The sequence below is a fragment of the Phascolarctos cinereus genome, unplaced genomic scaffold (genome assembly GCF_003287225.1).
Source record: "Phascolarctos cinereus isolate Bilbo 61053 unplaced genomic scaffold, phaCin_HiC Scaffold_7;HRSCAF=346, whole genome shotgun sequence".
NCBI lineage: Eukaryota > Metazoa > Chordata > Mammalia > Diprotodontia > Phascolarctidae > Phascolarctos > Phascolarctos cinereus.
Window position 1 is genome coordinate 170,383,872 of NW_027556180.1, and position 17,117 is coordinate 170,400,988.

The window sequence follows — 17,117 nt, forward strand, 5'->3', positions numbered from 1 at the left end:
TATAAAAAGAACAAAACTGTCCATTCTGACTGACCTTATAATTATAGTTTGGGGAATATAACCCTAGGAAATAAACCACAAAGGGAAATTTTAAGAAGTTTGCCAAGATTCCTGGCATTGCTGTTTATATTAGTAATAAATTAGAAACAACCTATTTACTGCACCATTGAAAAGTATGAGCTAAACCCCCATCTTTCTCCTAGTTCAGCCATGTCCACAAAACACATGTCTACTACCATCTCACCCCCCCTCCCCTCTAGGGGCCCAGTAGGGTGCTACAGTATTAATCACCTGCTGGAAATGATCTTCAGTGTGTGTCAGTCTTGGTTTAAATTGATTTGGTCTGTCTGGATTGCCATCTACTGCTTCTTTATAAGCTTTTCTCTAAGCTCTGAAGATTCCAAGCAGATGATGAAGAGCTTCATGTTCTCCATTTCTGCTATGTCCTACCTCCAACCCTATAACAGCTCCATGATAAAGACCCAAATCTCCTAAATTTTAAGCTTGGACCTAAGGGCTTTGAGGTTTTCCCATTTGGCCCTTATGCCAGAATAAACAGACAGAAATTTATTCACTCCTGTCTCCTTTAGTAACTGTTACAACCCTCCTTTCTATGTTCAAAACTTGAGGCCTCACCCCTGTGAATCAGTGGTAGAAAGTCTTCTCCATTCCTTAGTTCCTTGGAGACTCTGACTTTATCTGTCTTGTAGGATTTGCTGTTCGTGAGCTCAAGCCCTGTCAGTGTCCTCTAGCTCTAATTTCCTCCCCAGCCTCCTTAGTTCAGGCACCCAGACTGCTTGGGACATTTTTGCCTGTCTGTTCTTATCCCACAGCATTCTGATTAGAGGGGGTTGCCCTTGCTTCTGTAGTGATCCAAGTGGCCCAAGCACAAGCCAAGGTCATTCCCAAGTTGGGGGTTCTTCAGTAAGTAGGGTCCAGGCCATTTCCTAGATGTGGGTTTCCAGGCTCAGCCTCAGTCTTTATTATCTTATAACTTTCATAGCAAATATAAATATGAGAAAAAATTATGAAAAGTAGGGGCTAACCAGACTTTTTATATAGTAACATTATGGAATATAGAGAGGTGAATAGTTAAAATAATTTTAAGTATGTGAACTATGTGTCCATTTAGGGAAGCAGATATATATCTGCTTCCCTGAATATCTTTGTTTTATAATCTTTATTTTTTTGCCATAATTTTACCATTTGGGATTATTTCATGTAAATAATCCTAAATGGTAAAATTATAATATAAAAAGCACAGGATTTGAATTCCAAGTACCTATATCCAAATGCTAACCCTCCGTGTAACTTATTGCCTGTGTGATATCTGGCAGGTTACTTTAACCTTTCCAAGCCTGTTTTCCTCATCGGAAAAGAGAAAGCTAGATTAAATTATTTCTGTAGTCCTTACCAGATCTGAATCAACAAACCTGTGAAAATTATAGTATGGTAGAGCAAGATACTTTCTATTGAGTATATGTTAACACTCCCCTCCCCCCTAGTTCTTCTCTATGAAATGTTCATTTGTGATATGTTCAGATTGATAGTTCTAATCTACTCGTGTGAGAGCAATTCAATCACTTCACCTAATTAGAAATCTGGTTTTTAGTCTCTTAAGATTTATATCACTTTCTTACATGAATTATTTACAAAGAAATCATTGCCAAGATAATTTTTTTAAACATGGAATTAAAATAATTCAAGTATTTGACCACTCTCCTTGTTCAAGACACTGCCTTACTTATGTACCTAGAGTTGTTACAAATGGTAAAATAAAGAGGTTCAGATAAGAAATACCCTAAAATTCTTGCATAAATAAAAATTAATTATATATGTAGATTGCTGGTTTATTGCCTTGATTTATGAAATCTTTCATATCTCAGCAAGTGCAGTTAGGTTTGCATATCCATGTGTCCATAGACATAGGGTTGTAAATTAAAAGCTAGAAGGAATCTTCAGCTTCACCAGTCCAACCCCCTCATTTTCATGAGGAAACCCAGAGGAGGGGAAATGACTTACCCAAGACCATACTGGTTATGGTAAGTGCTTTGGCTCCAGATCCCACACTCTTTAATTGCACTTATTTTAAGATATACAGAGGCAGCTAGGCAGCACATTGTTAGCACATTAAATAGAGTACTGGGCCTAGAATGAGGAAGATCCGAGTTCTAATCCATTCTCAAATACTTAACAAGTTGTCTGAATCCCTGGTGAGTCACTCAACCTCTGTCTGAATCAGCTTTAAAATGGAGGGGATAATAGCACCTACCTCTCAGGGTTGGTAAGGATCAAATGAGATAATATTTGTGAAGGGCCTGATGTATAATAGGTGTTATATAAGTTATGTTATTATTACTTAATGAATTAAAAATTGGTTTCATTAAAAATCTTATAATGCAGAACAAAATAATCTATGTCTGATTTGTGATTGGGCCTGCCATGTAGAATTATTTTCTCTAGAATTCAGGGATATTAAGGAACTAATTTTGAAAAGTTTCCTTTATTTCATTATTTTATTATTATTAAACTTTAGGTTGAAGAACAAGTTAGCACCACAGAACGAGTGTTTCAGGATAGACAATATCAGATTGATGCCGCTATCGTACGAATAATGAAGATGAGGAAGACCCTTGGTCATAATCTTCTCGTTTCTGAATTGTATAATCAGCTGAAATTTCCAGTAAAGGTAAATATAATATCTTCAAATTGAATTACAGTACTTAAGTTATATTTTATTAACTGACCATCGGTCAAGTATGTTTTGTTCATTTAACTATCAAGGGATTAATTCATAATCTCATTTCACACATATCAGCTAAGCCTGTGTCACAAAAATTAACATCTTCTTTTGAACTGAGCATAGAAACATACCAGGAAGCAATGGTCAGACCTTTAGTCCAATTTTTTTTTAATTCTCTAACAGTGAGTCTGCTGATGTTTTCAAACAAGGAAAAGATGGATACTGCTTAGTCTTCTGCATGGACTTTTCCTCAATATGTGTACACTGCGACCTTCTCAGAAAATTTGGAAGGTCACTGCATGTGGTTACTTTAAAAGTTAACAAAAGTAACATGGGTGGAAGGGATTTTCACAATTTATTGTTGAAAATTTTTCCATTTTACATTAGTTAGTACCTTCTAGAATGTTTTTTATATAACTTGGGAAAGAATTCAGAGTGGTGAGGAAGTGGCAAACAATATTAGTCTCTTTCTTCTCAATCCTGTTTTCAGTGATGCGCTACCAAAGGATGTGCAAAATTAAACCAAGATAGAGAAAATTCTTCTGAAAATACTTCCTTACCAAATCTTCACTATCTTTTTCTAACATCTCTATCTCTGCTGCCCTACCTTCCTTTGTTTTCTTCTTCCCATTCATCTCATGTCTTTCATATTTCCCTAAGTGATTCTAACATTTGACTCCTGTGGAAGAGGTGTTTTATAGAATTGGAATCCTTTAACTGGATGACAATTGTCTATCCTAGTGATTTCAAACCTGTGAATATGAATGGTCCTTTTTAACAATGAAAAATTTTATGAATCCTCACTTGAATGATAGTTATACTATTTTTATCTATTATTTGAGAAAATAGATGACAAAAAGCTATTGTGAGTTCATTTGTGCTTTTTAATCTGAATTATATATCACACAGCAAAAATAATGTCTGTATGTGTGAAACAGTTATTAAAGTCTAAAGAAGGTATTGTTTGTTTATTGTTTATCCCATTGTCTTGTTCGGTTTGTTTATGCCATTGACCCCTATTTTTAAATATGAACTTTCCATTACTACATCTGACAGCATATTATTAATAAGGGTTAGGATATGGTATAGAACCAGAGGTGGTTTTCTGATAACTAAATAAAATATATTGGTTTCTACTGAATCTATTTATATGAACTTCTGTATCATAAACATTGTATATCTGTTATATATGTCAGTCATATATCTTGTATACCTGTAATACTTCCAAGAACCCATTATTTGAACAATTATGTGAATGCTTTTTCCTCTGAAACATTTCAGGCCCTTTTTACCTTTCTAGGTGATTTTTATGAATTTTTATGACCAAAAAACCAAATCACATTGTCAGCAAATTTAGCCAGTGTCTTATTTAATTTGGTAGGATCTCCCAGGACTCATACTGATTTCATAGACTTGAAGAACTTACTGTCATCCCCCACATGAGCTATTAAGGGAAACTGTCATAGACTAAATATTACAAATGAATACAAATATGTTTTTTATTTAATGTGACATTAAATAGCTTCTTGGAGTTATGGAAACACCTACATGCCTTGATTTATTTGTACTTGTAAATTCAAAGTAAGTATTTTCATAGGACTATCTCCTCTCATTCTAGACACTATAACTTAACTTAATGATAAATCAGTTTAGATTTGCAGCCCACATATTACATTTCATCTTAGATTTTATGCTTATTTTTCATGTGGCAAAAAGACCTTTAGGGATCCTTATGTTTTCCAGTATATATTTGTGCTTCCTCCCAGCTTCATTTGATCTGCAGATTTGATAAGCATGCCATCTGTATCTTCATCCAAATAATTGATAAAAAAGTTGAACAGAACCGAGCTTTATTGCATTCTCCTAGAAAGCTCTCTCTACATTGGCACTGATTCATTCATTAGCACTGCTTGGTTCTAGTTCAGCCATTTCAAGATCCACTTTACTATCATTCTATCATTTATTTATGTCTTGCCCACAAGAAAACTTAGAGAACATACTCTTGGACTTGGATTTTGCGAGGCTTTTCAACACTCTTTGTAGTATTTCCCGGTCCTACCAGTATAATAATAACCCTGTCAAAAAAGACACAGAGGTTCTTAACGAACCCATGCTGGCTCTTTATCGGTGTTCACAAATATCCTTGAGACCATCTGGTATTTCTGTTTTCCAGTGTAAGTATGTGTGGTATAATAATTGAAGGAAATATTTACATTTGTTGACTATAATACACTTGAAAATTAATAAATTTTCCTTTTTAAAAAATATTTGCCTAACAATTTATATTGATTAGTAACTACTAAGCAATTTTTATATTTCACATCAGGTAACCATCAACTATCACTTTTATATGGAAAAACTTTCAAGGGAAATAATAATAGCTGATTATAACATGACTTAAGCTAACATTTAGTATCTGTATTAGTATTTAGTATTAATGATATATACACAGGAAAATTCATAAATTCACTAATTGTTTTCTCCAGCTTCTAAGAGCAAATATAAAGGTGAATATTAATACATTGCTCCTTTTTAATCATCTCCTATATTAGGAAGTCTAACACCACTATAATATTTTCTTTTAGCCTGGAGATTTGAAAAAGAGAATTGAATCTCTAATAGACAGAGACTATATGGAAAGAGACAAAGACAACCCTAATCAGTACCACTATGTTGCATAATGAAGACGACAACAGACTGTTTTTCATAAAACACTAGAATGTATCTTCAGGACACTGAAACATACCGATGCTGTTTCCAGACCTACTTTCAGCAGATTTTCAGGTTGATGCATATGGTTCAATCAGCTGCATGCACTGCTGTGGATGAGAAAAGCAAAGGAAATGTTTCTTGGATCATCCTTAGTGATTTTTAAATGGCATACATCTCCTCTTCCCCAACCCCACTACCCCCCAATCTTCCTCTTATTCTGTTAGACCATTAAGATTGTTTCTACTGCTCTGTACAAAATAATTTTGAAGTTGGACAGGAAGATACCAATTAAAAGACATTTCCTCTTGTGGACTTTTTTTCTGTGACAAAACACCGAAAGTTTGGTTTGGATTTGTGTGTGATCATGAATGCACATCATTAAAAAAAAAAAGACCCTAAATGCTGCATTCTCTAGCTACAAAGATTACTTAGGTATTTACGAAAACAAGAAACCTTAATTGATGAACACTTAGGCAGAAACATTTCAGTGTTGAAATACACTGACTTTTGAATTATGCACCATGAATACCAGTATCTATTTCTGTTTCATTTATTTTCAGGTAGTTTTAAACTTTGCAGACTGGTTTTTTATAAATCAGGTTTCTAAGTAAGATCTCTGAAGTGCCAAGAGGATGCTTATGTTGAAATATAGTGAACCATCAGATTCTGTATTTTAGCTACGGTATTCATTTGTGAATTTCATGTTTGGGATTTGTGTTTTTTGGTTTGTTCTTTTTTGTTTGACATTTTAAGATTGAGTCTAGCGGACCCAGTTTTCTGCATTAGGGTTACTGCTATTTGATTTTATTTACTGTAACTATAGTATTGCTACAGTAAACCTTGGTTGTGTTTTTACAGTCATGCACAAGGATAGTAATCATACTATGTGCTCTACCACTGTAAAAAAAAATTTATCAAAGGCTTTTTAAAGTCTTGATGTTGTGAAAGCAGAGGTTATTTTGTCTAGAGAGGCTAAAAGAATTTTGTTGGTATCTTGTTTCATATTGTATATATGTAAGTGGGTTTGAATTAAAGAATGGAAGTTATGTAGCTATATAGTATGGTAACTATGAGCAAGATACTTTTTGTGATAACATTTACAAGTACCTCTGTATATTTTACTGGATTTGCATAATAGCATGTTTCATTTTGATTAAAAGCTACCAAAGGAGTTTTGATCATGACATAAGTGTTTAAGCAATACTTTTCAGAAAATACTAAATTTATGTAATTTGATTTTGTGCACAATTAAATCCCCCTTTTAAAACATGCATTGTTTAAAATGTGACATCTTATGGATTTTCGTATTAAAGTCCTCATTCTTTCTTCAGGCATCATCATTTCCATTGCTTTTATTTCTTTTTCTTGGTTCTACAGGATGTAGTATATAGAAGCCAAATAGATTTCTACTGCATATATATTAAGTTCAAGAACTATGTCTAGAGATTGTTAATATTGTAATTTAATGTAGACTTATATTTTGAATAAAATTAGTTTAATTTGCCTAAAGATTACAGAAATAAAATTTTGTGATATGTGAAATACAAATTTCTCATAACTTTTTAGCCATCATATCTACACGTTTGATGCAAGCACCAGGCAAACAATTTTTGGTTAAGCTACATAGCTCTGCATAGATTCAAAATACCCCTCTCCAAAAAAGGAGCAGACAGCATCAGTGACTATAAAGACCAGGTCATTCTTCCCTAATCATATTTTACCATACACTGCCTTGAGGGAAGGAAAATGATGGCAATGTTGCTGAAATTTTTTGTTTTCCCTATGATCTCAAAAACCTGTCAATGCTTTTTAATGCTCTGTTTTGACTAGTTAGATTTTTATTCCTACTGTTTTCAGAGATGACCCTGTTTTTCTGCTATTACTGGTAAATCCCCATCTTTGAGCTGTAAGCACTAGTTCCAGTTCCAATTCTGTTTTTTCTAAGTTTGTCAGTGTCATTTAAAAATCCTGTCCTTCAAATTTGTTTTTACCTATATTCATAAAATGAATCAACAGATAACCTAACTGTGACAGTTGAATCCACAAAGTTTGATTCATCATGAGAAGCACTATTTTATTCTATAGTAAAAAATTTCATCGTACATGTACCATCCTCAGTGTTTGAAAAGTTGTTCTATGTAGAGTGATAGGTACATTGTTGCATTTCATACTTAAAAAGATTCTGTGCTTGAAAATGCTACTTAACTGTGTAAAGGACTAGCTAGTTTCCTAGCAAATCTTGAAAAACATCATCTCAATCTTATCTCCTTTCCCCTCTCCCTATTTCTGTTTTCATCAGTATTCTTTTGTTCATATTTTGTCGAGTCCATTTAGCAGGATGTAGCACCAATAAAATTAGATTAGTGCAAAAATACAAACATTTGCATTTTTGAAGGAAAAAGTTTAACCAAGTCACAAAATAAAGATAATGTAAATAGCTCTGAATACAAAAGTTGTCATTTTCTTTTTCAATGACAGTGAACATTATATATTTGTAATTTGGTTATGCCAGGAAGGTAAAAATTTAAAATTCTTGTATTTCGTTTCATAACTTCATCAGGCTGATTAAAAAAAGATTTTTCTAACATTCAAAACACAGTTTAAATCAATTTTAGTATCATACTGCTATGATGTTGTCTTCTTAAGCATTTCTGTGCTATCACTAGTGGCACCCAGAAAATAATATTACAGAAATTGAGACCATCCCTTTTCCTATAGTAACAATAACTGAAGAGAGAGTGAATTGATAGCATCAGAGAGAATTAGTCTAGGGACCATGGAAGTCTTTCCTCATCTGTAAAATGGGGATAATACCTGCATCATCTTACAAGGTGGTATTGATAAATGAAATGTGTATAAAATCATTTTCTGTACCTATAGAAATTTGAGCTATCACCCTCGACACTTAAGAAACAAGAAGAAGAGGATGAACCAGCAAAAGAGAGAAAGGTGCAGTCAGGCATCATGAGACTCATAAGAGACTACTGTCACATAAACCAAGAGTTTATGACTATCCAGGCATAGAGTTGTCAATAGTCTGAAGTGCTGCAGAATGTTCATAGTAGTGCTTCCAAAAAACAATCATCCTGATTGAGAGGTCATTGGTGTCCTTTGAGAGTTATGTCAAGGAACTGGTGAGATCAAAAATCACAAGGGATCTTGCAATGTATAAGCATAAGCTACTCTTTGTAGGTCTTGGGGCTTAGGCCACGAAAGAGAAGGGATATAGGACAAAAGCCTAAGTGGGTGACAGCATTATTTAAAGGTGGTATTAGAGGGGAAAAAGGATCCTAAGCTTGTCAATAATCATTTATTAAGCACTTACTATTTGCCTGGCAGTGTGTGACCATGTTTGTAGGCAGTGAGGAAGGAACAAGTAGAGAGGAAGAAATTGAAGAGATTGAGAAAGAAGAATAATTGATATTAGAATGAGGTCCCAGGAAAAGCCACTACATCCGTGAGACTGAAGTTAAAAGAAGATAAGTGAAGATAAAGAGAAGATTTGAAGAGAAAATGAGGGAGCCCAATACAAATGGTCTAAAATCCCAAAAAGTAAGAGACAAGCCATGCTGAAAAGGGAGGAGGGAATAAGAGTAGAACTTAGGGAGAGATGAGGTTTGGGGCAGTTGTTATAGAAAGTATAGGAAGTAATAAATCAGGTATGTAAATTACCTTGGATAGGTGAGAGCCCAGTTGACAGCATTAATTGGTGACAGACACTGCTTAGTTTTCTGATTTCTTCTAGGAATATTGAGTAATTGGGTTAGGAGAGAGAAAGCAGTTGGTGAGGATGACCTGGGATTGAAGATAACAGGATTCAGATGTGGAAAATAGTGCCTTATAGAACTATTATTGAGTCTATGCTGTGAAAGGAAGAATAAATCTACAATCCTACTTTTGGCTTCCAAAGGAGAAGGCTGTGTGGCAAAGGGAGCTGGAGAAGGATTTTAGTTTAATAGGAAAAGGAAATGGTGAAAGTAGTTAGGATGACTTGTGAAGAAGACAAAATTAAATGTAGGAGAACTTTTAGAAGAAACTTGAAGAAAGGGCATCAAGGAGTAGGTAGTTCATAAGGAAAGGTAAGTTAAGTGAATGAAATAGTAAAAATGAAGATGATGGAGCAAAGAAAAGTTAGACCTAGCTGCCATATTGTTGAGAGAAAGGAAAGGAAGGTGTAATTGTCAAGTTTGTAGGTTCCCAAAGTGGGCAATACCACCCCCTGGGGGGATGCTGGTACAATCCAGGGTGGGCAGTAGTAGCAACTGGGGGGCATTGAATAAAAATAAGGCAGTGGTGAAAGCATAAGGAAAGAGGAACATTTTGAAAAACTTCATACCTGTTTCATCTGTTGTGTAATAAAGTCATAGTGATTACATTATTTTCCAAATAAACCACAAAATGCAAGTTATAACCCATCAGTGGCCAAGTCTACCGACAGGTCTTAAGCCAGTGCTGGCAGGCAGTGCATTATTGGGAAGTCCAGCATGCTTGGGCAGGAATGTGGGTGTAATGATTTGTTTACAATATAATACTATATAGCTACATGACCAGTAGTGCATCGTCAAAATTTCAGTGCAGGAAGAAAACCCAGAAATTTACAATAAATTATTAAATTAAAAAAAAAACTTTATATTTTTTTGAAATGATGCAAACCATTAAAAGATTAAGGGAAGTAGATTGGGGGTGGGGGTGAGTGATTTTTTTTTAAAAGGGGCAGTAGGCCAAATGAGTTTGGGAACCTCTGGTCTAGTTGTTAAGATAAAACAATATAGTAAATAAGGATATAAAAGTTTTAAAGAAGTTCTTACATGGTGAACTATCTGCCTACAAGCAATTTGGAAGACAAAGCCGAGTATTCTAAACCAATTTGGAGAACATGGGAAGTTTGAATTACATTCATTGTTTTGGTTTTTGGCAAACCAACTTATTAGAAATTAAATGTGAGAGAACTTGAAGAAAAGTGGGAGGAGAAAAAGAAATGAGAAAAGACTTGCAAAGGACTCAAGGAGTAGGTAATTCATTAGGGAAGGTAGGAAAATGTAAGTCAAGTGAATGAATTGGTAAAAAGGTAATGTTAGTAGGGGGAAGGAAAGCTTTCTGTTCCTCCACAGTCCAGCTTATCTCTGTCTAATACTTTCAATGGGGGACAGTATGATCACAAAAGCGTAGGACAATCCTGTAAAAATCATGTTAGTGCCAAAGCTTAGAATGAGCTTGAGCTAACCAGGAAAGCTAGACAACAGAAGGGTTTGGGACTTGGGAAGTTATTTAAGTTCCCCAGGGCTAAAAAAAAAAAAGTCCACAAAAGATTGGACCAAAAATGGCAGCTATAACTGGACAGAGTTGGCTATAGAATCAGGAAAACCTAGATGCCAGTCCTCCTTGCAAACGATGGCTGTGTGATTCTGGGCCCATCACTTGGCCCCTCAGCAGCCCAGGGAGCTCACTTGGGATTATAAATTTCAGAGCCAGGGCCAATTGGCTGTCTTTGGTCAAGGGAACTTTCTCTTCAGGACTTCCCCTATATCAATAAAATCACTGGTCTAGGGCTAGGTGAGAAGAGTTAAGACATAGTATAAATAAGGAAATAGTAAGAGATCTAAAATTCATTTCACCTAGACCAGATGAATTTCTGAAAGATCATTGAGAGTTCCGACAGACCTGAAGAAGGTGCTTATACCCAAAAAAGGAAGATTATGCAAACTATAGGCTAATGAAATTGGTATTGTACAGATTCTCGGCCAGATTTTTAGAACATTTTAGTAAACAGCTATTAAAAGGAAACCCCTCAAAAGGCTACTTGGTTTCAGCAAGAACTAGTGGTGCCAGACTAATTTTGACAGGGTTCCTTAATTAGTAGATCAAGACAATGCTGTAAGATATAATTTGGATTTTAGTACAGTTAGACTATGTGTAAGCCCTTGGAGGTACAGTGATATACAAACAATCTATATACAGGAGTAATTGGAGATATTCACAGAGAGAAGGCACTAGCATTAGAGGGGATCAGAAAAGGCTTCTTGTAGAAGGAATTTTAGCTGAGATTGGAGGAAGCCAGGGAAGCCATAAAGAGGGAAAGAATTCTAGGCATGGGGGGACAGCTAATGAAAATGCCTAGAGTCAAGAGATGATGGATTATCTTGTTGAAGGAACAATAAGGTCCTTCTGTTAGTGGATCACTGAGTGCAGGGTGGGGACTAAGGTGTAACATTACTAGAAAAGTAGGAAGGACCATGTCTTGAAGGGCTTTAAAAGCCAGAGAGTTTATATTTGATCCTAGAGGTAACAGAGTTGATTGATTAGAAGACTGACGTGGTCATGACAGCTCTTTAGATCAATTTGATGACTGAGTAGAAGATGTACCACAGCGGGGAGAGATTTGGGGTGGGCAGACCCATCAGTGGGCAAGTGCAGTAATCCAGGCAGGAGGTGATGAGGGCCTGTACCAGTGGGGTAACAGCTCAGAGGAGAAAAGTGGGTGTGTATGAGAAGGTAGAATCTACAGGACTTGGCAACTGATTAGATATGGGAGTGGCGGTAAGAGAGTGATGAGTTGAGGATGAAACCTGGGTGACTAGAAGGATGGTGGTGTCCTTGACAGTAATAGGAAAGTTATGAAGAAGAGAGGGCTTGGGAAAGCTGATGAATTCATTTTGCAACATGTTTAAGATGTCTACAGGACAGTTCAAGATGTCCAATAGTCAGTCAAGCATTTATTAAGCCCTTGCTATGTGCCAAAGAGCTGTACTAAGAAATTGAGGATACAAAGAAAAGCAAAAGACAGTCCCTGCTCTCAGGGAGCTCAGTCTAGTAGGTGAGACAATCTACAAACAATTATGTACAAACCAGAAATACACAGGATAAACTATAGGTAATTAACAGAAGGTGGAAATTAGCATTAAGGGAGATCCAGGAAAGCCTTCTTATAGAAAGTGGGATTTTAGCAGGGACTTGAAGGAAGTCAGGAAAGGCAGGAAGCAGTTGGAGATGGGAGACAAGAGGTGGAGAAAGATCAGGGCTGGATAAGTAGTTCTGAGAATCATGATCATAGAGATAATTGAATACACAGGAGCTGACGAGAACAAGTGAAATAGCATAGGAAAGTAATTTCTTGAGAAAATAATGGAAAGCTGTAGATGTGGAAGAAAAATAATCCACTTGGATTTTGGCCAAATCTGTCAGCTCCATATCTATTTAGTCCTGCCCTAAGCAGTTTCCAACTCACATTTCATAGTAATTGTGAAACAAAAGAAGAAATTCCATAGCTAGAATAGAACAAAAACACATCATTTCAATTAGAGTTTTTAGAATTATTAAGCAAGTGGTCAATGTTAATGTTTGCGTACACCTTGAAGAAGATAAGCTTTCCTCAAACTAAAGGTGAACAAAAGGGATATTTAATTTTGTTAAAATTAAACACTCCCACTTAATTTTGGTTTTTCATCAATTCCTTCTACTCATCTCATTCGGTTGAGAGGGAATGTGCTATTGTTAAGAGGGCAATGAACTTGGAATTGGGCAGAGCTAGCTTCAAATACCACCTCAGACACTCGCCACCTTTGTCACTCTGGGTAAAATATTTTGACTTCTTAATGCCTCAGTTTTCTCATTTGTAAAATGAGGAGCTTGCACTTGATAGCCTCTAAGAAGTTCCCACTCTAAGACTATGATCCTATAATCAAGCTACACATTCTGTCTTTCAGAGAATTAAGATCATTCCCTGAAACAGTCAACACACATTAAGTAAGTCCTTAATATTTGCCAGGAACTACACTAAAGAAAGTCCTTGCCCTCAAAGAGCTTATATTCTAATGGGGAAAGACAATACATAAAACAGGACAGTTAGGGGCATGAAGGCTGAACAGGAGGCAAGGGAAAGCATCTACTTCAGGGCATGGCAGCAGAATTTGGAGAAGCAAAAGGAGTGCTGGGAGAGGCATGAAGGGTGGCTGGCCTGGGGCCTTCCTCAAAATGGAGGTTCCAGGAAGAACACATCAATGAAAACAATGGGCTGCAGGGCCAGAGGGTGAGAAAGCAGGTGAGGCATGAAGATGATGATGTCTGGAGAGTCAGAGTTATGTCTGGAAGAAGAATAAAGTCCTCTTCAAGGGAGGACTTTAGGGGCAGCCAGGTGGTGCAGTAGATAGAGCAATGGCCCTGGAGTTAGGAGGACCTGAGTTCAAATTTGGCCTCACATTTAACTACCTATGTGACCCTGGGAAGTCATGTAACCCTGATTACACAAACTGATCTCAGGCACAGTCTGTTAATTATTTTTTTTGTGAGGCAATTAGGGTGCCCAGGGTCACACAGCTAGCGAGTGTTATGTGTCTGAGACTGGATTTGAACTCAGGTTCTCCTGACTCCAGGGCCAGTGCTCTATCCACTGCGCCACCTGGCTGCCCCTACAATCTGTTAATTCTAAGGTCTCATTTCATACCTGTTGTCATCCTTTAGGCTACATATAATGACAAATATAGCATTTTGTGCTTTACAAAGCTCTTTACACATATTAACTCATTTGATCCAGCAATCCTGTGAAGTAGGTACTATTATCATTCCTATTCTACAAATGAAGAAACTGAGATTGAGAGAGATTCTGTGACTTGCCCAGGGTCACAAGGCTAAGTATTTGAGGGAGAATTCAAACTCAGGGGTTCCTGACTCTAAGTCCAGCACTCTGTCCGCTATATCACCTGTGCTGGTTCAGTATAAAAAAACTGACATCAGTAGATGAAGGAGAAGTCATCATTGATGATTTGGTTTCTACAAAATCTAGACATGAGAATCTGTCCAAAAAATCTTAAAAGACCTTAGTTAGAACTATTCACATGGGCTTAATGATTGATCTTTTTGTCCCTGAAGTTGTAGATCTTGTGTAAAGTCATATCCATTTTGCTATGGAGTGGCAAATTCTCTTTTAGGGCTGTGGAGAAGTTACCTAGACTTTCACCCTGCCCTTTCATTACTATGTCAGCTTCTAAAGGGACTGAAGCATTTTATGGGGTGAATTGTGGATACAGGATTGAAAACTTTGACGTTTAATAGCAGTATTGGTGATTAGCAAACAAGATAAGGGTTCCTTCCAGTAAGCTTCTAAAGCTTTCCTTGAAGGACTTTTATATGGATCTAGTCTCCGAGATTATAAGAAGTTGGCACTGTTTGTACATCTAGGACCTGTGAATGGAGCCCCTTAACATTTTATCAATGTCCTGCAATAATTCAACATGTCATCAGCCAAATAAAGATTTGCATAAAAGAGGGAAAGAGTGAGGATGCTACCAGGATTCTCATCAGTTTTCTCATGAGTACTTCATGAAAGCTAAGAACAGTTTTTCTACTTGGGGTGGATTTCACATTCAGAAGAACAAGTGATAAGGTATCTAGACATTTTAGACCAGTTTTGCCATATACCTTGACCAGCTCATTTTTCAAGATACTGATCTGTATTTTTACTAGTCCTGCTGATTGAGGGCAGTGGACATGCTGTTGAATTTGTAGAGCTTTACAAATTTCCTTAATTACTTGGCCATCAAGTGAGTCCCTGAATCACTGCTGATGAACAGTGGTACTCCAAATTGTGGTATGAAATCTCTCCAATAGTTTTCGTTCTTTTTTTTTTGTAACTGTCATTGAGTCTAGGGTTCAATCCATCATAAAAACATGATACAATAATAAGAACATATTTATAATTAAAACATTTATTATTCCAATAAAATTAGCTTGAACATTGAGAGGGGAAAAGAGATGCCGCTCTCATTTTAATTGGTTTTTCCACACAAAGGGTCTGACATATGGGGCAAATATAGCAATACTCTTGGGTGGTGAAGGACAATTTGGAACTTGCCAATCACCTAGTCTCCTTTGAGATTCCACAGAGCATGCAAGCAAGTTGAGGCACAATCACCCTGGCCACAGCCAGACTGTCATCAGTAGGAACAATCTGGCTGCAAAAGGTGTGCTGCCAGCCTCCAGGCTACTTTTTCAGGTTCAGAGGCCTGATCTTGTGTAAAAGCAAGACCTTCTATACTGACTAATGGAGGTTGGAAAGGAAGAAGAAAATGACGATTGTGATGCCTGAAGGTGTGAAGAGGCTGAAGCCTTGGTTGAGGAGTCTACTAAGGTATGGGCTAAAAGACAGTCTAATAGCTAGATTCAGAACTGACTCAAAGAGTAGTCAGTCATGGTTCCATATCATGCCCCAGGAATCTGTGCTTGACTTTGTGTTCTTTCTGAAATACTTTTTTTGATCTGTTTTTGTGAAAAGTGGATCAGTATACCAATGGTATACTAGATATACTAGATAACATAGTGGATAACAGGATTAAAATCTAAAAGGTCTTGATAGACTAGAACATCTACTGGATCTAATGAGATGGAATTAAATAAGGAAAACATAATGTAAAATCTCATGCCTGGGTTCAAGAAATTGATTTTACCAAGAAGATGGGGAGGCGTGGTTAGATAGTAGCTTGTCTGAAAAAAAAATAATAACTTGAGGGTTTTAGTGGATTTACAAGCTCAGTATGAGTCAACGGATTTTGACAGCCAAAACAACTCTATTGTGATCATGGGTTAAATTAAGAGAGGCATTACTTCATAGTCCCACTGTACTCTACTGTGGTTAGACCATATCTAAAGTAATAGTGTTCAGTTCTGAGTATTACAGTTTAGGAAGAAAATTGATAACCTGGAGTATATCCAGAGAAGGAAGACCAGAACAGTGAAGGGTCAAGAATCAACAAGCATTTAAGTGATTATTTCATGCCAGGCTGTGTATGGGGTGTTCAGGAAGGATTAGCACATCTCATGTGAGGGCTTGCCAAGCTCTTCAGGGCTACTCATCCACCTTTGGTATCCACCTTCACTCAACCCTCTCACCTGTGGCTCCGAGAACCTGTAACATGCCTGGATGGACTAAACCAGGTTGAGGGTAACTGACAGGCCTCAAAACCATCAGTGAGTTAGGGGGATGTCTACCCCAAGCATATGAAGACTTCCCCTGGTGGCAGGGGTGGATGAGAACAATTCGTTCCAAGGGCCATCTGAAGCAGGCATCTGAAGCAGGTGCTGTGGAGCACTTAGGGCTTGGTCAGACATTGACGATGCCAAGGTGACCCACTGCATCTGGAGCCATCACCAGTCATCCTGACTTTTGTCTTGCCACTGGACTTCAATGGCTCTGGAAGAGATAGTGAAGCTGACAGCTTTTTGCAACAACTCTGCCTCACTTAAATCCAACTGAATTCAATTGTGTCTCTTCAGAAGTTAGGACAGACAACACAACATTTTGTGCCAGGTACTAGGCTAACCGCTGGGAATACAGATCCAAGAAGAAAGACAGTCCTTGCCCTCAAAGAGTTTACATTCTAAATGAGGGAGACACATAAAAGGAAGTAGAAAGGGGGAGGGAACAAAGGGACCAGGCCATGGTTAAGTTTGGAGTGAAGCCTGGAGAGGAATGAGACACGGCTGCTTTAGGTGCCCTCCATAAATGGAGACTCTGGGAGGAGCGATCTAATCAGAGAGAAGCTTCAGAGGTGGAGGGAACTTCCAATGTGTGAATTCCCAGGCTGAAGTGAGGCTTCAGGATGAAGAGCTGGCATGGCAGAGGAATTCCAAGTGCAGCCCGAAGAGGAAGGTGTGTGTGTGAAGTCTTAGT

At 37.1% G+C, this 17,117-nt stretch overlaps 1 protein-coding gene across 2 annotated transcripts in view; it reads left to right on the forward strand.

The window, feature by feature from the left end:
• CUL4A (cullin 4A) overlaps positions 1–6,789 on the forward strand; it is a 65,090-nt gene extending 58,301 nt beyond the window's left edge. For both annotated transcript variants that reach the window (XM_078147332.1, XM_020965149.2), the window contains 2 exons: positions 2,537–2,689; positions 5,329–6,789. In XM_078147332.1, the coding sequence (XP_078003458.1) occupies positions 2,537–2,689; positions 5,329–5,424 (249 nt within the window). In that variant the 3' untranslated portion in view covers positions 5,425–6,789. The remainder of the gene's footprint in view (positions 1–2,536; positions 2,690–5,328) is intronic.
• The last annotated feature ends 10,328 nt before the right edge of the window (positions 6,790–17,117 follow it).